General features: G+C 48.7%; 3 protein-coding genes across 3 annotated transcripts; all 3 read left to right on the top strand.

Annotated features, from left to right (window-relative positions):
• Nucleotides 1–1,921: 1,921 nt before the first annotated feature.
• slc10a2 (solute carrier family 10 member 2) lies at nucleotides 1,922–3,776 on the top strand. The gene is made up of 6 exons (XM_068746696.1): nucleotides 1,922–2,307; nucleotides 2,451–2,569; nucleotides 2,662–2,750; nucleotides 2,825–3,000; nucleotides 3,090–3,247; nucleotides 3,589–3,776. The coding sequence occupies exons 1-6, from the start codon at nucleotides 1,922–1,924 to the stop codon at nucleotides 3,774–3,776; spliced, it is 1,116 nt and encodes a 371-aa protein (XP_068602797.1).
• Nucleotides 3,777–7,119: 3,343 nt separating this feature from the next.
• Nucleotides 7,120–11,039, top strand: klhdc3l (kelch domain containing 3-like). Its single transcript, XM_068746708.1, has 6 exons — nucleotides 7,120–7,157; nucleotides 7,234–7,312; nucleotides 8,589–8,635; nucleotides 9,376–9,496; nucleotides 9,686–9,881; nucleotides 10,069–11,039. Exons 1-6 carry the CDS (start codon nucleotides 7,143–7,145, stop codon nucleotides 10,673–10,675), a joined length of 1,065 nt encoding a protein of 354 aa, XP_068602809.1. The 5' UTR covers nucleotides 7,120–7,142; the 3' UTR covers nucleotides 10,676–11,039.
• Nucleotides 11,040–17,610: 6,571 nt separating this feature from the next.
• On the top strand, nucleotides 17,611–21,855 carry inhbb (inhibin subunit beta B). Its single transcript, XM_068746204.1, has 2 exons — nucleotides 17,611–17,986; nucleotides 21,035–21,855. The coding sequence occupies exons 1-2, from the start codon at nucleotides 17,611–17,613 to the stop codon at nucleotides 21,853–21,855; spliced, it is 1,197 nt and encodes a 398-aa protein (XP_068602305.1).
• Nucleotides 21,856–24,708: the final 2,853 nt, after the last annotated feature.

The following is a 24,708-nucleotide window of genomic DNA, read 5'->3' as shown; positions in this document are numbered from 1 at the left end:
GGCGTCTGGGCGGAGCCGGGGCCCATTCAGACCCGCCCCCGTGAACGGCGTCTGGGCGGAGCCGGGGCCCATTCAGACCCGCCCCCGTGAACGGCGTCTGGGCGGAGCCGGGGCCCGTTCAGACCCGCCCCCGTGAACGGCGTCTGGGCGGAGCCGGGGCCCATTCAGACCCGCCCTCGTGAACGGCGTCTGGGCGGAGCCGGGGCCCGTTCAGACCCGCCCTCGTGAACGGCGTCTGGGCGGAGCCGGGGCCCGTTCAGACCCGCCCTCGTGAACGGCGTCTGGGCGGAGCCGGGGCCCGTTCAGACCCGCCCTCGTGAACGGCTTCAGAGGCTTTTATTTTGTAATAAAATGTGAAACTGCTGCTGGTGTGTGTGTGGTTGCGTGTTCCCTGAGTCGCTACGCAGCAGAGAGGTCAGAGGTCGTGGTGTCTGTCTCCCCCTGGAGGCTCGGGGTGCCCCCACCCCCCCCCCCCCCTCGAGCAGCTCCAGAGATGTTTTGTGGGTTGAGATGCTTCACCTCATCCCGTCATGAGGAGTTCGTCTGGTTGTTCCTTTAGTAGGAACCCGGCTGGAGGTTCTGCGTCTCTCCGGATCATGAAGGTAGAACGTAACTCCAGTGTTTGCTGCCGACCCGTTTGGGTCGTCTGAGTTATTGATTAGCCTGAAACAGGGATAGAGATCCATCGAGATGATCGGCTCCTGTCCCATGATGTTCCTCGGTTCCGTTTTAGAGTTCTTGATCAGGGTCTGCCCCTCCTCGCTGCTCCTGGTCCTTGCCTCCTGTCCTCCACCGCGACCCCCCCGGGGCTGCTCCGTGAGTCTTATCTGAACTGCAGTTGCTCTCATTGTTTTATTGTGTCGTATAATTACAAATCTTTATTGGAATCCCGTAAAGCGGACGGTTTGGCTCGCGTGACGATGCGCCGGAGGGTCACCGAGGAGGAGGAGGAGGAGGATGTCTTTCATTCTGTCCTCCTTCAGGACGTCCCACACCTGATCTGTTTCCTCCTATCACCCGTTTCTGTGCCTCCTGCTGGCTGCGGGTTAGTTTCATGGATCAATAACGTAAGTCATGGTTTATAACTGGTGTTATAAGCAGTCATTGGGGCTCATCTGTCACCGGTGAGTGCTTCATGGCAATGTGCGGCGTCACAGCGAGAGCGTCTGATAATAAAATGAAACCGGCGTCGGTCGTGAGAGGAGGAAACCTTTCAGCAACTTTTACTGTCTCATTGATCCGGTGACTCAAAGTCGCCAAAACGCGATTGACTCACACTATTTGATGTTTTATGATTTTACTGCAGGGATGGAAGGAGGATAATGATCCTATAATTCAGCTTCTTGACACAAAACCAAAATGTCAGACGACGGAGGCGCCGCTTTTATCGGGATCACGTGACCGAGTTTAGCTTTTAATCATTAAAAGTCATTTTTGACCTTTAATTCGTCGGATGGAGACGCAGGCGGTTCTGGTGCCGCCGTTTAACCCGAGATGGAGCTCATCCGACTCGCCCGTGTGAGGCGAGTCGGGTGCCTGTTTGAGGGCGGCGTTTTAATGGCCGCTGGGAACAATGGGAAGGTGCGTCCCGTCTTCGGCGCTCGCCGTCTCCTCCTTCCTGACTGTTATTGAAGGTGATGATGCTGCACAGAACAATAAAGTTTTAAGATGCTGGGAGGCGATAAAGCTGGAGCCACTAACGGATCACACGGCGCTTCAGAGCGGTTCTGCTTTTATGTGCCTCTGAACTCTGACCCCATTAAACCTGGAGGATCGGTTAATTTTTGATTTTCCCTCCCAGCTTTATGCGCCGGGCCGGAAGCCCCGCCCCTCTGACCCTCCTCTCCTTGGATGCCGGAGGAGATCCTGAAGCAGAACGCTGGAAGCTGCTCCTCACCCAGAACGCCGCTCATCTCCTGCGATGGCGATGGCCGCGGTTCCCCTCGGCTGCGGCCCGCTGGCCACGGTGTGCTCCGGCCCAGACTGCCTGGTTCCGCCCAGTAACTACAACGCCATCCTGAGCCTGGTTCTGAGCTCGGTGCTGACCGTGATGCTGGCCTTGGTCATGTTCGCCATGGGCTGCACCGTGGACACGGGGAACCTGTGGGGCCACGTCCGGAGGCCCTGGGGCATCTCCATCGGCTTCCTCTGCCAGTTCGGCATCATGCCTTTCACCGCCTTCGCCCTGTCGCTGGCCTTCGACGTCATGCCCGTGCAGGCTGTGGTCATCATCATTATGGGATGCTGCCCCGGAGGCTCCGGGTCCAACATCATCTGCTACTGGCTGGAAGGAGACATCGACCTGAGGTAGGAACGCTGCGGCTGCCTGGGTCGCGCTGCTCGGGTTGAAACATCGGTTGATAATCGATCTTGAAGCTCCGTCGACTGGAACGTTAATGTCGTTTAAGAAGCTTCTTTGAGCTGCTCCTCCTCCTCCTCCTCCTCCTCAGCATCAGCATGACCGCCTGCTCCTCCATCTTGGCCTTGGGGATGATGCCTCTCTGCCTGTTCATTTACACCTCCACCTGGACCGACACCGGAACCATCAAGCTCCCGTATGACAGCATCGGTACGAGTCCGTCCAGCAGGGGGCGCCTGTGTCCCGTTCTGGTTCTGTGTGTGTGTGTGTGTGTGTGTGTGTGTGACGCTGTCCTTCCTCAGGGATCACGCTGGCGGCCCTCCTCATCCCGATCGCTCTGGGGATCTACGTGAAGCGCCGGTGGCCCAAAACCGCCAAGAAGATCCTGAAGGTAGGAATAACCGGCGCCGGCTTCCGTCGGCCGGCCGGGATGAAGAGACGCGTTTGTGTGTCTGCCGCACACAGATCGGCTCCATCGCCGGCTTCCTCCTCATCGTCATCATCGCTGTGGTGGGAGGCATTCTCTACCAGTCCTCCTGGGTCATTGATCCCTCCCTGTGGATCATCGGAATCATCTACCCCTTCCTCGGGTTCGGTTTGGGCTTCCTCCTGGCCCGCTTCACAGGGCAGCCGTGGTACCGGTAGGACGTCAACCTCGCCCGTCTTACGTAGGACTCATTCGACCTTCTTCTTGTCGTGCCGTCCTGATCGGGTCGTTTGATCTCCTCAGGTGCCGGACCATCGGCCTGGAGACCGGCTTCCAGAACTCCCAGCTGTGCAGCACCATCGTCCAGCTGTCCTTCAGCCCTGCTGAACTGGAGCTCATGTTTGCCTTCCCCCTCATCTACAGCATCTTCCAGCTGGTGGTGGCGGTCCTGAGCGTGGGAGGTGGGCGTCGCCGTGTAGAATGTGATTTTTTTATTTTTTTATTTTATTTTATTTCGACCACGTAAACAACAAAGAATAAAATGATAAAACAATGCCAAATACATGCGCACACATATACATAAACATAAATACATATACTGTACACACATATGTAAAGACATATTCACACACATGTAATATTAATTAACAGTAACTCAAACAATAAATAATAACCATAATGCACTAACTATGCAATTTACGTGAGCGAAAGGGAGTAGGAAGAAGTAAGTACTTATTTAACCCTACCCCTGATTAAATTAAACCGACACGCGTGATTGGATGTGCGTGTTTTCCCTCTCCAGGCTACCGGATCTATAAAAAGTGTGGCGGCCCGGCGGGTTCAGATGACGAGGCTCCGCCCCTGGAAGCAGGAGACGATGGTCCTGGGAAAGAGAAAGACGATGCTCTGGAGAACATCGGCTTTGAGTCCGATGAGAACGGAGGCGGAAAGCCGGGGGGCTCGGACTTGGACAGGAACACCAGCCTATGATTGATTTTCCATCGTCTCCAGGTCTGAAATGGGGGGGGGGGGGGGAACAATCATTCCCGTGTTCTAAAAGAGACTCAAACCGAGTCCAGACGTGTCCGGGTCAAGCCGTGACGTCATCAGAAAACAGAAGCATTTATTTTAAACTCTTTTCCTGTTCCTATTCATGAAACAGACTAAATGTGGAGAAAGCAACGGGACATTCGTACACAGGTAGGCTGAACAGGTGAGGTGACTTCCTGTTTGGGTTTCTACGGAACCTTTAATGAAATATAAAAGCATTCCAGCGCTTCCTCTGTTCAGCAGCGGAGAAATAGAAGCTCGTTTCGTATCTCAGTACGCGATGGCAGTATTTATAATTATAAAACACTTTCATAATCAGCTTCTTATTTCACTTTTAGTCAACTTGACATTTTCCTGACTTTTTATTCAGGACATTTGGCTGAACCTCTTGTCCATAATTCATACTTTTTTTCTTTGTGGTTGTTTTTAGTGTCCGGTTCAATAAATATTTTAATGTTTGTTTGTTTTGTGACCGTTGAATTATTTAATTGTGGAACTTGTGAGCTTCATGTCTTCATAATAAAACATTTCAGCGACTGTAATGACCTCGTTAACATTTAGAGAACATTTATTCCCAGTTCAAGGTCGGAAACAAAACCATAAAATAATCACATTTGGTTCTTATAGTTGTTCAAAGTCCAAACCAGCAGAACCATCATCCGGCCGTCCACCAGGACTGGGAGAACTGGTTAGAACGTCTGATATTAAAGACAGCCTCGTGGCGCTGGAGCTGACGCAGCCGTCCCCTCCTCATCCTCGCCCTTCCTCCTCCTGTCCCGGTAGATCCGCCTACTGAACAATAATGCGGTTTGTTCAACAGATTCTGCAGAAACCAAATTAAAATAGAATCAAATACATTTAAATGTTGAACATGTTTAACATTTAAATGATTCATAAATCAAATAAACTCCGGGCTGTGACTGATAAAGCCTGTTTGGATTAGAACGAGGATGATTGACGCGTTTAAAGCTTTTTTATTAATTAATTTGTAATAGTAATATTAGCGGCTTTCTTGGGGACATTATTAAATGTTCTTTTATGGAAATAAACACGCGACTTTCCCGTTTCTGGGTCAAACCCAGCGCTCCGGCCGAAGCTGGAGTTTACGGAGCGAGCCTGAACGCAGCAGACGCCGTTAAACAGATGAAGAGGAGCGCGGAGGTGAGTGAAGAAAACTCTCCGTTCACCACCGTTCGATGCGTTAATCGATATGTCTGACGCGTTTATAGCGCGAACACACAGCCGGGCCGAACCGGGTCGAACCGGGTCGAACCGGGGCCGAACCCGGGCCGGATGCCGTTGTTATTGGGCAACGGGAAAAGTTCTCCCTCCGCTTCCTCCTCGACTTCGCCGCACTTTAATGCGTCTTTAATTAGAGCGGCACGCGCGTGTATGACAGTAACGGGATTACTTCCGGTGGTGATTACGCTGCTTCTGTCGAGTACACACGGCAGAGGTCGCCGGTGTTTTAACGGGACCGCATTCCTCGTGCCGTCGGCTCGTTAGCGGCGGTAACGCCCGCGAGCTAGCGGTAACGGCGCGCGCCGCTCGGTGCTCGGAAGGGCGTTACCGCGGGTTTGTCCCGTCCGACGTCGGCATTGACGGTGCGTAATTACGGTAGTTCGAGTGGCGGAGTCACGCGTCGACGTCACCCGGTCGTCGCCGACGGGCAACGGAAAGTATCAGAGTAACGTAAGTAGCCGTTTAAATTAAGCTAGCAGCTGCTAAAATAAGAGGTCCGTCAGAAACAGCTGGATTCCGTTAGCTCCCGGGTTAGCTCCCCGGTCAGCTCCCCGGTGTGCGCCCCGGTTAGCTCCCCGGTTAGATCCCGGGTTAGATCCCGGACCCCAGGAATACTAGCTGATACCACGGTCAACTAATGGGGATCCTTTTTAAATAAATAAATCCCGGTGAGCTCCCCGGTTAGATCCCCGGTTAAATCCCGGGTTAGCTCCCCGGTTAGATCCCCGGTTAAATCCCGGGTTAGCTCCCCGGTTAGATCCCCGGTTAAATCCCGGGTTAGATCCCCGGTTAGATCCCCGGTCAAATCCCGGGTTAGATCCCCCGGTTAGCTCCCCGGTTAGATCCCCGGTCAAATCCCGGGTTAGCTCCCGGGTTGTCCATCGAGTCCAAAGCGGCCGGCGGTACCGGCGTGCTTTCTGACTGGTTCTGTGCTGGAATTTGTCCAGTCGTGTCCCGGTGGGAAAGGAAGGAAGGATCAGGATCAGGTTCAGGATCAGGATCACGTTCAGGATCAGGTTCAGGATCAGGATCACCTTCCCGCCTCCTTCCAGCTGCAGCCGAGGAAGATGATGATGAAGGTTATCTGCCCCCACAGAGGTGGTAAAGACGGACCCGTTTGATCAGAACCGCTGAGATCCATCCAATAAGAACAGACAGGATTGTTCCGGTGTTATTGATTTAATAGCATTAATCAGTCAGATGATCGATCAGGTGAGATTAGCATAAACACCTGTGTGTCAGGAGCTCTCTGATAGGGTGAGCTCGGAGTCATGTGACGCCTCCACATCAGAGAGGCGATGACATCATCGCGGTGGCGAGGGAGCAGAAAACTCTGGGATCGGTCCGCTCCCTGCTGTCAGAGGTGGGCGGGGCCGCGTCCCGCCGGCAGGCTGTAGCTCCGCCCTCGCTGAGATCACCTGCCGGCTGAAGGGCATCCCTGGGAGTCTATCCCCAGAGCTCTGACTCACAGGCACAAAGTTTCCCTCCTGACACCGGCCTGCAGCAGTCAGCGGGTCCCACCTGAACACCTGGAGACGCTCTCAGTTACCATGGCAACCGGCACCTGGCCTGGTCCTCCCCCTCAGCTAGCTTCGCGCCCTTCGTCTCCCGGATCGGTTTAAACCACTTTGGTAACCCGCCGTGCCGCTGGCTCCTGATTGGCCGAGGGGGCGTGTCGGACCGTTGGCTGCGCGTCCCGGGCGTGGCGTAACGGGGTGTCGATGCCGTTCCAGGTGAGCGATGCGTCATGAGTCACACCTGTCCCTGTCTGTGGACTCCTCTGCGCCAGAGCGCCCCGTCTCCGTGCGACCGCTACAAACACGCCTGCTGCAGCTACGGCGGGCACGTCTACGTCCTGGGGGGCAGGGCCAGCAGCTGCCTGGGGGACCTGTGGAGGTACAGCGTGGGTAAGGCCCGACCCGCAGCGTAGTCCGGGTGTGGGCCGCGCCCCCGCCCCGCCCCGCCCCGCCCGGCCTCACCTGCTCCTGTGTTTCAGTGCGCAACGACTGGACCGAGCTGGCGTGCAGTGGAGACGCGGCACCAGAAGAACTGGAGGAGCATTCTATGGTGGCCCACGAGGTACAAGCTGCGTGCGTCCCTGCTCAGGCCACGCCTCCGGGCGTGGCAGCATCTCTCACGGCTCTGATCTTTTCAGGGCTTCCTGTTCGTGTTTGGAGGAATGCTGGATTCGGCGTACTCCAAGTGGAGGAATCCGCTCTGGGTGTTTGACGTGGGTGAGTTTCACTGAGGAGGAGGAGGAGCAGGAGGAGCAGGAGGCGGAGCACAGATAGCACCATGAGCCATGCTGCTCCTCAGGCGTCACGGATGCAGCCTGTCCTGACGTGTCCTGCTGCTTCTGTGGAAGTCTTCAGTACCGTAGTGAAGCGCCTCTTCCTCCTCCTCCTCTTCCTCCTCCTCCTCTTCCTCCTCCTCCTCCTCCTCCTCCTCCACTTCTTCTTCCTCTCAATGTTTTTTAAAACTCACTTTTTTGTTACATTTCTTCTTTTGTTTAAAAAGAAATGTAGTACTGCTCAAAATGTGAGGTTTGGGTTTCCAGCTGGTTCAGGTGTGTGTGTGTGCGTGTGTGTGTGCGTGTGCGTGTGCACGGCGTCGCCATGGCGAGTTGCTGCAGGTTGCGTTACTTTGTTATTGAGCCTCGTTCTGCTCCGCCCAGTGTAACCAGTTTGGGGCAAAGCACCGTTGCTACAAACCAGCACTTCCTGCGTGAGTTTCACATTAAAAGTAGACAGAAACAAGGCTTTTATTGTGAAATGTTTGAGGAGCATCCTGTGGAAAACTCATAGCAGCTCCGACACCAGATATAATTAAATCTCGTTTCTGGTTTGGGTAACGTTTCTTTGTCCAGGAGCTGAAAGCGTCCTGAGGGACGGACGTGAAGACGCTCACGCCGTCCCTCTCCTGGGACGGGCGTCCTGAGGGACGGACGTGAAGACGCTCACGCCGTCTCAGGACCAGCTTCTCCTGCCTCTTAGCTCCAAGTGACAGGATGTGCTTTTTGCTCTGACGATAGCACTTCCTGTTGCGTCCTGCGGCTCCGCCTCACACCAGCTTCTCTTGCTGCCTCTTTACTGCCTCCTTGCTGCCTGCTTGCTGCCTCCTTGCTGCCTGCTTACTGCCTCTTTACTGCCTAATTACTGCCTCCTTGCTGCCTGCTTACTGCATCCTTACTGCCTCTTTACTGCCTCTTTACTGCCTAATTACTGCCTCCTTGCTGCCTCCTTGCTGCCTGCTTGCTGCCTGCTTACTGCCTCTTTACTGCCTAATTACTGCCTCCTTGCTGCCTGCTTACTGCATCCTTACTGCCTCTTTACTGCCTCTTTACTGCCTCCTTGCTGCCTCTTTGCTGCCTCCTTCCTGCCTGCTTGCTGCCTGCTTACTGCCTCTTTACTGCCTCTTTACTGCCTCTTTACTGCCTCCTTGCTGCCTCCTTGCTGCCTCCTTGCTGCCTGCTCCCTTGCCCAGCCTTATTTCCTTCTGTGTGTTTTGCAGAGAGGCAGAAGTGGGTTCACTGGCAGCAGAAGCCCAGCCCCCGCCAGGTAAGACCATCAACCGTTGGCTCCTCCCACCTCCGTTCACGAGACGGCAGAAACGTCCATGTTTGTAGTTTCTCGGCAGCAGCGGCCAATCAAACGTCAGACAGACGTGACTTTAATAAAAAAGAATCTCTAAAAGGGGGCGGCTCGGTGGCGCAGTGGTTAGCACTGTTGCCTCACAGCGAGATGGTCGCGGGTTCGTCTCCGGCTTGTGGCCATTCTGTGAGGAGTTTGCAGGTTCTCCCCGTGTCTGCGTGGGTTCTCTCCGGGTTCTCCGGGTTCTCCGGCTTCCTCCCGCCTCCAAAGACGTGCAGCCTGGGCTGATTGGTGACGCTAAGTTGTCCGTAGGTGTGAGTGTGTGTGTGTGAATGATTGTCTGTCCCTGCGATGGACTGGCGGCTTGTCCAGGGTGTAGCCCCGCCTCTCGCCCATTGACTGCTGGGATTGGCTCCAGCTTGGCCCGCGACCCGATAGCGGAATAAGCGGTTAGAAAAAATGAAATCTCTAAAAGTTGAAATGCTAAATTAGTTGCGATGGATCGTTGTGATATTGATTCTTTATTGTTAGAAACACAAACGAGTTCTGATGAAGTCCAGGTTCTGAATGGAATCACACAGTCGTCTGGACCACAGCGGTACCGGTTCAGGGCCGACCCAGATCCAGAATCCCACCCGGACCTCTGTGGATGATACAAAATAAACAGCAGTGAGAGTGTGTGTGTGTGTGTGCGTGTGTGTGTCTAGACCCGGATGCCAGCCAATAGGAAGGGCCACAGCGCCGTGGTGATGGGCGGGGCCATGCTGGTGTACGGAGGGTTCGTAGACCTGAAAGGAACCTCGCAGGACTTCTGGAGCTTGGATCTGGGTGAGTTCAGGGTTCTACCTTACTAAACGTTCCACGATCCAAAAAAAATACTCTGATAGGAAATCACGCCCCCCCACACACACACACACACACACACACACACACACCCTCATTAACCGGAAACACGCCCGACCCGATACTGCTCCAGTACAAGCATTAATGCTTCCTGGGTACTTCTGTCCCTGACAGGAACCTGGTCCTGGTCCCTGCTCAGCGGGTCCCAGCAGGGCTCGCCAGTACCAGGACCAGGACCCAGACACGGTCACTCGGCCGTGACCCACCTGAGCTGCATGTACCTGTTCGGAGGCCTGAAAGGTTTGCGGGAGCAGAGAGACTTCTGGAAGTGGAACTCCAGCAGCTACACGTGGAGCTCCCTGAGGAACTGGTGAGCTGTGACCTCACGACAGCCCTGTGGGCGTGGCCGTGGGCGTGGCCGTGACATGCACTATCAGCAATAGACGTCAGCATTTTAGCCCAGAAGCTAATAGCTGAGCTGGCTAGCCCCGCCCACAGCTGCAGGTCATCGTTCCGGGTTCCGTCCTGCTAACGCCGCCTGCGGTTGTCCCCCTCAGGTCCGGCCCCCCCAGACTCGTGGGCCACTCGGCTGTGGCCTACAAGGACAGCATGCTTCTGTTCGGGGGGGGCGAGACCCAGAACTCCCCCAAGAACTGCCTGTGGAGGTACGACTTCACCGCCCAGAGCTGGGGGCAGCTCGCCTCGCTTCCAGGCTCCAACCCCCCAGATAAGATCCACCACTGCTGCACCGGACTGGGTCCCAGCTACAGGTCCGTCCCCACCAGGAGCCGGTCCAGCCCGGAACACCCGCCCAAGCTGCAGGGTGGGAGGAAGCGGCCGTTCAAGAACAAGTGCTTCCCCGCCCCACTCGCCTTCCTGGGTTCAGAAGGAGCCATAGAACTGGAGACCTTCAGTCCGGACCGGTGCTACAGAACCAGGACTCCGTCCTCAGAACCGCTGTTCACAGAAGGGGGGCGGATCGAGAACTGTTTGTCCTTTGAGAACAAAGCCTTCGGGAAGCAGCGCCCAGACGAAGACCTGACGGACGAGGAGGACGGAGACGTGGCCCGCCATCTGCCCGACCTGCTGCTGGTGGTGGGGGGGAGACCAAGTGTTGCCCCGAGTCCCGTCTCCATGTGGCAGATGACCCTGGCGGACTCCTGACCCCCCACAGAGGAGAACCTGCAGACACCAGTCATTACTGAACTGTGAACCCCTTAAGAGCTGAACATGCTGACCTGAGAGGTCCGCAAGGCCCAGTCCTGGGTCCTCTTTTGAAAGAGGGCCCAGGACTGGGCCATGATGTTAGTTAAGGACCCCCCCCACCCTAATCCAAATGCACAACAATCTTACCCAAATTACATCCAGGTTACAGGTTCTAAGAGGAACTCGGGTAAACGTGTCGTACCCCCTGTACCCTGAACGGGGTCCCTGTACCCTGATCCAGTACTTGTGTGTTCTGGGGCTCATTTCACGTATATTTTTCTAAGCTTGTCTCTATTTCTACATGAATGTTTATCTGATTAAACCGTCTATCATTCTAAGCCGCTTCCTGTTTCGTTGTCTTGGTGATGAACCAACAACCCTCGGAAACACTAAATCACGACGAGCAACAGAAGAGTCAACCGGACGTGCTCAAGGTGACTCTAGTGAACACACGGTGGCGCCAGAGTTCACGTTAACGTCCATGAGGTGCGGGTTCTGGATCCGAGCTCACCTCACGGTCCGGAGCGTCTGCAGGTTCAGGGTCCTCAGAAATGAAGCCGGAGCCTTGAGGTCCAGCAGCAACCCTCCGGAGCGAGATATTGATCTGTGATAGATAGATAGATATAAATACATTCATCCTATTGATCTGTGATAGATATAAATACATTCATCCTATTGATCTGTGATAGATAGATAGATATAAATACATTAATCCTATTGATCTGTGATAGATAGATAGATATAAATGCATGCATCCTATTGATCTGTGATAGATATGAATACATTCATCCTATTGATCTGTGATAGATATAAATACATTCATCCTATTGATCTGTGATAGATATAAATACATTCATCCTATTGATCTGTGATAGATATAAATACATTAATCCTATCGATCTGTGATAGATATGAATACATTCATCCTATTGATCTGTGATAGATATGAATACATTCATCCTATTGATCTGTGATAGATAGATAGATATAAATACATTAATCCTATTGATCTGTGATAGATAGATAGATATAAATGCATGCATCCTATTGATCTGTGATAGATAGATATAAATACATTCATCCTATTGATCTGTGATAGATAGATAGATATAAATACATTCATCCTATTGATCTGTGATAGATATAAATACATTAATCCTATCGATCTGTGATAGATATGAATACATTCATCCTATTGATCTGTGATAGATAGATATAAATACATTCATCCTATTGATCTGTGATAGATATAAATACATTAATCCTATTGATCTGTGATAGATATGAATACATTCATCCTATTGATCTGTGATAGATAGATATAAATACATTCATCCTATTGATCTGTGATAGATATATAGATATAAATACATTCATCCTATTGATCTGTGATAGATATAAATACATTAATCCTATCGATCTGTGATAGATATAAATACATTCATCCTATCGATCTGTGATAGATAGATAGATAGATATAAATACATTCATCCTATTGATCTGTGATAGATATAAATACATTCATCCTATTGATCTGTGATAGATATAAATACATGAATCCTATTGATCTGTGATAGATAGATATAAATACATTCATCCTATTGATCTGTGATAGATATAAATACATTAATCCTATTGATCTGTGATAGATAGATATAAATACATTCATCCTATTGATCTGTGATAGATATAAATACATTAATCCTATTGATCTGTGATAGATATGAATACATTCATCCTATTGATCTGTGATAGATAGATATAAATACATTCATCCTATTGATCTGTGATAGATATAAATACATTCATCCTATTGATCTGTGATAGATATAAATACATTCATCCTATTGATCTGTGATAGATATAAATACATTAATCCTATCGATCTGTGATAGATATAAATACATTAATCCTATTGATCTGTGATAGATAGATAGATATAAATACATTAATCCTATCGATCTGTGATAGATAGATAGATATAAATACATTAATCCTATCGATCTGTGATAGATATAAATACATTCATCCTATTGATCTGTGATAGATAGATAGATAGATATAAATACATTCATCCTATTGATCTGTGATAGATATAAATACATTCATCCTATTGATCTGTGATAGATATAAATACATGCATCCTATTGATCTGTGATAGATAGATATAAATACATTCATCCTATTGATCTGTGATAGATATAAATACATGCATCCTATTGATCTGTGATAGATATAAATACATTCATCCTATTGATCTGTGATAGATATAAATACATTAATCCTATCGACCTGTGATAGATATAAATACATTCATCCTATTGATCTGTGATAGATAGATAGATAGATATAAATACATTAATCCTATTGATCTGTGATAGATATAAATACATTAATCCTATCGATCTGTGATAGATATAAATACATTCATCCTATTGATCTGTGAGGGATATAAATACATTCATCCTATTGATCTGTGATAGATATAAATACATTAATCCTATCGATCTGTGATAGATATAAATACATTCATCCTATTGATCTGTGATAGATAGATAGATAGATATAAATACATTAATCCTATTGATCTGTGATAGATATAAATACATTAATCCTATCGATCTGTGATAGATATAAATACATTCATCCTATTGATCTGTGAGGGATATAAATACATTCATCCTATTGATCTGTGATAGATATAAATACATTAATCCTATTGATCTGTGATAGATATAAATACATTCATCCTATTGATCTGTGATAGATAGATAGATATAAATACATTCATCCTATTGATCTGTGATAGATAGATATAAATACATTCATCCTATTGATCTGTGATAGATATAAATACATTAATCCTATTGATCTGTGATAGATATGAATACATTCATCCTATTGATCTGTGATAGATAGATATAAATACATTCATCCTATTGATCTGTGATAGATATAAATACATTAATCCTATTGATCTGTGATAGATATGAATACATTCATCCTATTGATCTGTGATAGATAGATATGAATACATTCATCCTATTGATCTGTGATAGATAGATATAAATACATTCATCCTATTGATCTGTGATAGATAGATAGATATAAATACATTCATCCTATTGATCTGTGATAGATATAAATACATTAATCCTATCGATCTGTGATAGATATGAATACATTCATCCTATTGATCTGTGATAGATAGATATAAATACATTCATCCTATTGATCTGTGATAGATATAAATACATTAATCCTATTGATCTGTGATAGATATGAATACATTCATCCTATTGATCTGTGATAGATAGATATAAATACATTCATCCTATTGATCTGTGATAGATATAAATACATTCATCCTATTGATCTGTGATAGATATATAGATATAAATACATTCATCCTATTGATCTGTGATAGATATAAATACATTAATCCTATCGATCTGTGATAGATATAAATACATTCATCCTATTGATCTGTGATAGATAGATAGATATAAATACATTAATCCTATCGATCTGTGATAGATAGATAGATATAAATACATTAATCCTATCGATCTGTGATAGATATAAATACATTCATCCTATTGATCTGTGATAGATAGATAGATAGATATAAATACATTCATCCTATTGATCTGTGATAGATAGATAGATAGATATAAATACATTCATCCTATTGATCTGTGATAGATATAAATACATTAATCCTATTGATCTGTGATAGATAGATATAAATACATTCATCCTATTGATCTGTGATAGATATAAATACATTAATCCTATTGATCTGTGATAGATATGAATACATTCATCCTATTGATCTGTGATAGATAGATATAAATACATTCATCCTATTGATCTGTGATAGATATAAATACATTCATCCTATTGATCTGTGATAGATATAAATACATTAATCCTATCGATCTGTGATAGATATAAATACATTCATCCTATTGATCTGTGATAGATATAAATACATTAATCCTATTGATCTGTGATAGATATAAATACATTCATCCTATTGATCTGTGATGGATATAAATACATTCATCCTATTGATCTGTGATGGATATAAATACATTCATCCTATTGATCTGTGATAGATATAAATACATTGATCCTATTGATCTGTGATAGATATAAATACATTCATCCTATTGATCTGTGAGATAGATAGATATAAATACATTCATCCTATTGATCTGTGATAGATATAAATACATTCATCCTATTGATCTGTGATAGATATAAATACATGCATCCTATTGATCTGTGATAGATAGATAGATATAAATACATTCATCCTATTGATCTGTGATAGATATAAATACATGCATCCTATTGATCTGTGATAGATATAAATACATTCATCCTATTGATCTGTGATAGATATAAATACATTAATCCTATCGATCTGTGATAGATATAAATACATTCATCCTATTGATCTGTGAGGGATATAAATACATTCATCCTATTGATCTGTGATAGATATAAATACATTAATCCTATTGATCTGTTATAGATATAAATACATTCATCCTATTGATCTGTGATAGATAGATAGATATAAATACATTCATCCTATTGATCTGTGATAGATAGATATAAATACATTCATCCTATTGATCTGTGATAGATATAAATACATTAATCCTATTGATCTGTGATAGATATGAATACATTCATCCTATTGATCTGTGATAGATAGATATAAATACATTCATCCTATTGATCTGTGATAGATATAAATACATTAATCCTATTGATCTGTGATAGATATGAATACATTCATCCTATTGATCTGTGATAGATAGATATGAATACATTCATCCTATTGATCTGTGATAGATAGATATAAATACATTCATCCTATTGATCTGTGATAGATATAAATACATTCATCCTATTGATCTGTGATAGATAGATATAAATACATTCATCCTATTGATCTGTGATAGATATAAATACATTAATCCTATCGATCTGTGATAGATATAAATACATTCATCCTATTGATCTGTGATAGATAGATATAAATACATTAATCCTATCGATCTGTGATATATATAAATACATTCATCCTATTGATCTGTGATAGATAGATATAAATACATTCATCCTATTGATCTGTGATAGATATAAATACATTAATCCTATTGATCTGTGATAGATATAAATACATTCATCCTATTGATCTGTGATGGATATAAATACATTCATCCTATTGATCTGTGATGGATATAAATACATTCATCCTATTGATCTGTGATGGATATAAATACATTCATCCTATTGATCTGTGATAGATATAAATACATTCATCCTATTGATCTGTGATAGATATAAATACATTAATCCTATTGATCTGTGATAGATATAAATACATTCATCCTATTGATCTGTGATAGATAGATAGATATAAATACATTCATCCTATTGATCTGTGATAGATATAAATACATGCATCCTATTGATCTGTGATAGATATAAATACATTCATCCTATTGATCTGTGATAGATATAAATACATTAATCCTATTGATCTGTGATGGATATAAATACATTCATCCTATTGATCTGTGATGGATATAAATACATTCATCCTATTGATCTGTGATAGATATAAATACATTCATCCTATTGATCTGTGATAGATATAAATACATTAATCCTATTGATCTGTGATAGATATAAATACATTCATCCTATTGATCTGTGATAGATAGATATAAATACATTCATCCTATTGATCTGTGATAGATATAAATACATGCATCCTATTGATCTGTGATAGATATAAATACATTCATCCTATTGATCTGTGATAGATACAAATACATTAATCCTATCGATCTGTGATAGATATAAATACATTCATCCTATTGATCTGTGATAGATAGATAGATATAAATACATTAATCCTATTGATCTGTGATAGATATAAATACATTAATCCTATTGATCTGTGATATATATAAATACATTAATCCTATTGATCTGTGATAGATATAAATACATGCATCCTATTGATCTGTGATAGATAGATATAAATACATTCACCCATTCATATTCAGTGTATCCATAAATACCTATTGATCTCTCCCGTCTATCATCTGTGCAATAGCACGTGTCCCCCGCTAGATGTCGCTGTTTATCCGTCCATCGTCAGACGCTCCAACTTTTTCTCTGTTTCTTCTCCATCAGATGTTTTCGGGGTTTTTTTCTTTCCACTCTTTGATGTTTTAATTTATTCCTTTAGTTCTGAAGTTCTTCGTAAAGTTGCTTCGTTTAAACCGGATTTCAGAGTTACGTAGTTTCACATGTCTTTGATCTGTCCGGCGCGTTAACCATCGGAGTCAGAGACGCGCGCGTCTGATCATCTTAATCTTGCGCGCCGTTGGTGGAAATCCCCACGTGGTTTCGCCTCCCGTATAAAAACTTTGGGTGCGCGGAGCCCCCGTTGTCGTGAGAGGGTCTCCGTGCGCAGCATCTTGCCGAGGACGCACCGAGTGGCCGCACGCGCACCGGGCACGCACTCAGGCGCGCAAGAAGAAGAAGAGAAGAGAAGAGAAGAGAAGCCGCGGGGTTCGTTGGTCTCTGCGGGACAGTTGACGTGGAACTCGTGCGTGTTTTCCAGTGGGACCGAAGAAGACGCGCGTCCGCGCCTCGGAGATGAACTTTTTCCCTCCGCGGATAATCCGAGTTGTGACGGCCCGCCTGGGATTATAACCCGCGCCCCCGTGGATATGCTGAGGCTCACCTGTGGAGCGCGCGTGGATGTTCTCGAGGAATTTGTGCGTTAAAGCTCCGTGCGCGTGTTTTACTCTTTCGCCCGTCTCCTCCGTTATACTTGGACTGTAACGTGCAGAAAAATGAGCGCGTACACGCTGGTCCTGTCCTGTTTAGTCGCGTGCGCGCTCAGCTCGGTGACCGGCGCGGACACGCAGGAATCTCCCGAGGAGTCGTGCGCGTCCTGCGGCCTGAGAGCGCCGGACCAGTCGGAGCGCGTGAACATCGACTTCTTGGAGGCGGTGAAGAGGCACATCCTGAACCGGCTCCAGATGCGGGCGCGCCCCAACATCACGCACCCCATCCCGAAGGCCGCCATGGTGACGGCGCTGCGGAGGCTGCACGCCGGGAAGGTGCGCGCGGACGGCCGGGTGGAGATCCCGAGCTTCGACGGGCAGGCCGCGTCCAGCAACGAGGTGCACGCGGAGACCTCGGAGATCATCAGCTTCGCCGAATCAGGTAATAATCAATGATCAATGATCAACGATCAATGATCCATCCCGCGTGAACCTGCTCAGGCGCGTTCACGTCCTTCACAGACGGGATTTCATTCATCTGAGATTAAAGGGCTTCAGAATTTAGATCACAGTAAATATGCAAAAGAGCTCAAAGTAAAGGTCCTGAAATGACCCCCCCCCCCCAATCGGCCATTTATCCTTCCTCTAACAATGTGTACCCCCCCCCCCCACCTCTTACTCCAGGTTTACACACCTAAAGATTTTGACTGAATCCAATAATTGCGGGTTAGCACAGCAAGATGTTAATTTAACAGAAATAAAAACATGCAATTACGGGCAGGGACGTCTTAAAACACGCACACGCACACGCACGCACACACACGCACACGTTTCCATTGTACCTGCTGCTACAATTAGCCTGAATGGCCCCGCCCCCCGGTGGGAATGATCTGAGCGTGTTCATGACAGCAGAACAAAAGCGGCGGCGAAGCCGAGTCGTCGACGACGGGCCGAGAAAACAAAGGAAACGAGAATAATGCATGAGGGTCGCCGTGGGGGGGGGGGGGTCTAAAGGTTCGCCTCCTCTGTGGGGTGTTGTACCCCGGAGCTGGCTCGGGTCCCTGGACCCTGGACCCTGCTGCCTCCTGGCCAGCTGGCTCAGCCCCCCCCCCCCCCCCCAACAGAGACCGGACCCTGCCAGCCGGGCCACGGCTCAGAGGCAAGGTCTACAGAGAGCGCCGAAGCCCCCCAGGAATGAGGGAGCCTGGGGGGGGGGGCGGTTGGCGGGCGTTTAGCCTCGGCGCCGGGTTAACTGCGTGCTTGTCATCCACGGGAGCTGCATGGCTTCTTATCTCGGCCGGTGCCAATCCCCCCCCCCCCGGACACGGTCTCGTGGGTCCACTCCGAGGGATTCGGTGTCTCGTATCCACGAGAGCGGAGCGGGCAACACAAGAGGGGTCGCCGCTCCTCGGGGTGAACTCGGAGCGGTCCAAGGATTAAGACTTCATTATGGGAGGTCATCAACCCCGACCCGGTTCCCCCGCCGGATCGGGTTGGCAGGTTTACTTCAGGACACGGCTCTTTCAGGAAGGGCTGTCAGTCACGGCCGTTCTGGACCCCCCCCCCCCCTGCAGGGTCAGGTTCAGTGTGTTTCGGTCCCCGAGGACGCTTCGATGGTTTACTTCAAATGGAGCTTCAGCTTGGAGCAGCGTTCCTTCACCTCCTTCACCTCCTCGCCGATAGGAGGAACTGTTCCCTGGTGCACCAGAGCCCCCCCCCCAGGCGTCCCGGCAGCGTTCCCACGCCGGGTCAGCCGAGGCGAGTCCGGGCCGGTTTGCTGCGCTGGGTGAACAGAACAAGTTGTTCCTGGTATCCGTACAAAAGGACGCCAGAGGTGATGGCCGGCGAGGACGGCGTGTCCCGGAGCGGCAGCTGGAGACGCCCACCCGTCCAGGATGTCTGCGGCTCGTCCAGCGATCCCGACACCCCCCCTCTGCGGTTTTCGCCTGTTTTTGTACAGTTAGATAAAAGTTGAACTCCCGGATCGGCTTTCCAGGAACATTCCAGGAACATTCCAGGAGCATTCCAGGAGCATCCGTCCTGCAGGTTGAGCGGTGATCGTTCTAAAGGTGCTTCAAACTGCAGCTGGGCCAAAGGTGCGCTGATGCAGCTAGCATCAGCGCGCCTGAAGGTAGCGCTGCTCCGGTTCTGGTTCATGCCATAGCTTAGCATTTTAGCAGCCCAGACCCTTAGCAGCACGCTAACTAATGCTTCTGCAGCTGATTCCTCTGAACTACACCTGGCGTGTTCACGCTAACAAAGGAGCACCGGTACCGGTTTACAGGTGAACGGTGCCCCCCCCCTCGACCGCCACTGAGCAAGCCCCATCTCTCCGAGCTCGACGCTGTCGAGGCACGTAGGAAACCTGAGCGCTGAAGGTCGAGTGCTTCTTGTAGCCCTGAGGCGTCTTTACAGAAGGAGCTAATTCCTCCCCACACGTCGTGGAGCGACCCCCCCCCCCCCCCCCCGGGCCCTGGAACTGGTCTGGGATGATCCGCTGGAGTGTGCAGATTTCTGCCCTGAACAGGTTCCTGTGTGAATGCGAGGCCTCGCAGGAGGAAGGGACTGGCGGCGCCACGGCGGTGGGGGGGGGGGGGGGGGGCGTCTTTGATGGCCACCAATCAGTCGGCAAACAAAGTGGCTGAGCTGCGTTCAAAGCGCTGCTTCGCACCCGAACCTCCTGAAACGGGAGCCTTTCATGTTAGCTCGGGGTCGTTTGGAAGGCATCATTAGGCGTGGGGTAGAGCCGCCGCGGCGAGCGCCCGCCGCCGCCTTCACTCGCCGGGGCCTCTTCATCGTGCCCCAGCCCGGCGAGCGTCGTGTAAACGGTCTGTTTTGCCTCATCACGCTTTCTGCTGGAAAGCCTCGCGTTTCAATGGCGGGCGGCAGCGCCAGCGGATCTCAGGGGGCGGGGTTCAGGGGGGCGCCAACAGCGAACTCAGTGAACCCCCGGCGGGCCTCACCGTGTCCGCCGCCCTCCCACCTTTTCCACTTGCATCCTTCCTCGCTCGTCCTCTCTCTCTTTTTTGGGCTCAGAAAGCCGGACCTGGGGAAACTGGGCCTGATCCCAGAACCGACTTGTTACAGCTGGCCAATCAGCAGCCGCCAGAGAGGTCACCTGACACAGTGATTGAGCGTGAGCGGAGAAAACAAGACCCTCAAAAAGGCAGAGCTGTGGAGTTTTGGGGAGCGTCGGAAAAGCAGAGAAATGCATTTAAGAATGATCAAAGATGTATTTTCTTTTGATGTCGCGTTCTTAACTTCTTATATCTTTGTGTGTTTTCTCTGCCTGCCTGTTCAGTTCTGCAGGTCCGACCCGATCCGTTTAGTCTCGTAGAAATCCATCCTGTCCTTTGTGAAACGATCCCGGCTCTGGACCAGAGAGTGGGAATTTGGTTCCTAAGTTTTCCTGTAATCCGGTAGTTAAAGGAACGCTTTGAATGTTCAGCCACTTTTTAACGCCTGGTCCCGTCTCTGCTGTCCCCAACAGACGAACACACGTCCCCCAAGACGGGCCTGTACTTCCTGATCTCCAACGAGGGCAACCAGAACCTGTTCGTGTCCCAGGCCAACCTGTGGCTCTTCTTCCGCATGCTGCCGGCCGGTCCTGAGAAGGGCCTCCGCAGGAAGGTGACCGTCAAGATCCACTACCATGAGGCCTCCAGCGGTGCGAACGGCGGGCCGGGGGGAGGCGGCGGCGGGGGTGGAACGGGCCGCTGGGCTCTGGTGGAGAAGCGGGTCGACCTGAAACGCAGCGGCTGGCACACCTTCCCGCTGTCGGAGGCGGTGCGTGCCGTGTTCGGGAAGGGCAGCCGGAGGCAGGACCTGGAGGTCCAGTGTGAGGGCTGCGACACGGCCGGCGTGGCCCCGGTGCTGGTGGACCCGGGCGAGCCGTCCCACCGGCCCTTCCTGGTGGTGCGGGCGAGGCAGGTGGACGGAAAGCACCGCATCCGCAAGCGAGGGCTGGAGTGCGACGGCAGCAGCAGCGGGCTCTGCTGCCGGCAGCAGTTCTACATAGACTTCCGTCTTATCGGCTGGAACGACTGGATCATCGCGCCGGCCGGTTACTACGGCAACTACTGCGAGGGCAGCTGTCCGGCCTACATGGCGGGCGTCCCGGGCTCGGCCTCGTCCTTCCACACGGCGGTGGTGAACCAGTACCGGATGAGGGGGATGAGCCCCGGCTCGGTCAACTCCTGCTGCATCCCCACCAAACTCAGCACCATGTCCATGCTGTACTTTGACGACGAGTACAACATCGTGAAGCGGGACGTCCCCAACATGATCGTGGAGGAGTGCGGCTGCGCCTGAGGCCGCTGCGCCGCCGCCGCCTCGGCCCGTTTGTACGAACAGGACGTTGTTGTACGGTACACATATTCATCATATCTATACCGACTGCTGGCGGCGTCCGTCCACGCGTACGTGCGAGCGTGTATTTATCAGAGGGACATGTCCCAAGGGACGAGACGGGAATCACCAAATGATACTTTTGCTCTAGTTCGCCATTTCTAGTCAAAAAAAAAAATGGCTCTCCATCTCTTGAATGAAGCTCTTAAAGGAACAGCGACGGGACCGGCCCGGGGACTCTGGCGCCCCCTCCCCCCCCCGGTTCCAAACCTTCTCCAGTACTTTAAGCACATTGTTTTTATAAAGCACTGACAATTGATCAGCTGATACGAGTCAGAACACCAGCACTTCCCGACGCCGCCGACAGACGCAGTCTGACTGTCCTCTCTGGTGGAATTAAAGCGGCGGCAGGATTAAACCCTCCACAGGCCGCCGCCGCCGCCGCCGGGCCTGAGGGTGCTGCAACCAGGTGAAGAGGTGCACTGAGGACTGCCTGCTCGAAGCGGGCCCGCGGACCCCCCGCGGGTCGCCGCAGAAACTGAAACGCACACCCTGAATAGCACTTGTATAAATAAATGCCTTCCGAGGGGTTCCGAGTGTCCTGTCCTATCGCTAAATAATAAGTGCCACGCGAGCTATGCAATGTCTAGTAACTATATCGCTCTGTTAGACTCAACTCTCCTCCTTCCTCTCGACTCTTTACCGATACTTGAAATGTAATCTTTCGCCTCGTTTCCAAAGCGAATGATTGTTGTGACGTTTGCACTGAAAAGTTGCGGGATTAGCGAGACAAAAAGAAAAAAAAACTGCCATCGAAAAGTTATTTTTATAGAAGTAAAATTGAATTTTGTTTCAAATGTATAATTAATGGAACCAAAGAGGCCAAGAGTTTAGCGTTTGTGCCGCTGTGTACGATACCGTTGTTGATCGGCCGACCGCTGCATCAGGGTACGATGTCCCACTTCACGTCTTAGCTCCGTCGTCATTCGGTTTTTGTACAATAAGCAACACGTTTCATTTTTCGTCTTTAATTCTATTTTTGTTTTCTATTTAATAAGAAAGTTATTTTTAGTTCCTCTCTAAGAATCATCTAGTGGAATAAATGTCATCTGTACAGTTTATGTAAAATAAAAAAAAATCCTAAATAACTTTAAAAGCTTATCTGTGTCCTGCTGTTAGCATGTTAGCACATGTTTGTCTATAATTGCTATCTAAATGGTGATCATAGTATTATTTAATAATATTTATGTCAATACGGATAATTCCTTTTATTATTCTGGACTCAAAATGGATTAATAACCAAAGTTTTAAGGCAGTTTTGAAATTTCTGCTGACTGAACATTTCTTTCTTTTTTCTATTGTAACGTCAGCTGGTTTGGATATTTTAGAATCAATAAAGTCCAAATAGATTCAGGAATATTTTATAACTTTCTTTAGCGCCGCAGGACTTTTGAACAGATTCATGATTTTTTTCTGTTTACAACATGTAGATCCAGATTAAAATGTAAAAATCCATATTTAAATTCCCCCCCAAAATTATTATTCTCGTCTGATTTTAGCAAAAATTTCCAAATGTTCCCAACAGATTTCAGCGACATCAGCAGTCTGCTAACTGAGCCGCTCTGCTAACTGAGCCGCTCTGCTAGCAGCGCCGTCGGACACGTGAGGCTGTTGTGAAACGGTTTCACCAACGCAAACATTCCTCGTGTTTCTCAAGCCGCTTCAGGGTTGCTTTAATGGCAGCAGTTGTCGACAGTTGCACAAGGCTCGCCCGCCTGCACGCCTGCCGGCGCCAACACCTACCGACCGCGAGGTTTCATGTAATATCAACATCAAAACATCATGTCCGCCTGTAAAAAACAATAAATGGAACTATTAGTGCCAATTTCTTTTGCCCCGGGGGTGAATGCATGTCGGGGTAGGGAGGGGCTAACGCTAACCCTGGATGGATCTAATGAAACACGCATCCATCCTGGGCGTGGCCGACGGGAAGGTGGATCCCAGTCTGAGCCTGAGAGTTGCCACGCTGTCCCGTCACGCTCCCCGATCCACGCCAAACTCTCCCCAGCCGGAATGTTAATGACGGCAAGCAAAACGCACACAAAGAGGCAGGAAGCTAAACCGCCAAGACGTTCTCCTCCCCGTTTCAAGGCTGGATCCGAACCTGGACGAGGCCGGACGATCCGGCTCAGGCGTTCCAAAAGGTTCCGAAATCAGTTTCTAGGTCCAGGAAGCGCGAAGATGTACGAAGATTCCTGGACATGAAGGCGCCGATCTTCCTCCTGGATCTGGATCAACAGCTAACAGTGGATCGGTCCCCGATCGGAGGCCCACCCTCCACAAAGATCTAAGGAATCTGGACCGGTGCATCCATCCGCGGGTCAGAACACGACAGCACCGGCAGGGGAATCGTTATAATCAGATTCTTTATGACTGCTTGCTGAGATTTTATTACAGGTTCTGATTGAATGCCTGAAACTAGAATTACCGTAATGGAGCAGTCGGACCAGCGGCAGCTCTTCACACCTCCCAGGCCCGGTTCTGGCAGATTCATTGACTTGTTTATGGTTATTTTTTTGCTGACTGTCTCTTATGTTTGCTTTTTTTTTTTTTTTACAGCATAATAAGAAAGATAACCAACCCGACTAAAACAAACAGGAGGAACAAAGACGGCGCAACCGTCCCCGAAAAGACAAACGGAGAGAGGATGAAAGCATTGCGACGGTTCTCAGCGTTCTTTCGGGTTCTTTCCTCGCCAGACAGGTTTCGTGTTTGAGCATCATTTGTTTTGGCTCATTTCAAACATCCAAACGCGAG

This window comes from Brachionichthys hirsutus, chromosome 12 (genome assembly GCF_040956055.1).
Source record: "Brachionichthys hirsutus isolate HB-005 chromosome 12, CSIRO-AGI_Bhir_v1, whole genome shotgun sequence".
Taxonomy (NCBI): Eukaryota; Metazoa; Chordata; class Actinopteri; order Lophiiformes; family Brachionichthyidae; genus Brachionichthys; species Brachionichthys hirsutus.
The sequence above is the reverse complement of the archived record's forward strand: the minus strand, read 5'-3'. Positions and strand labels throughout refer to the sequence as shown.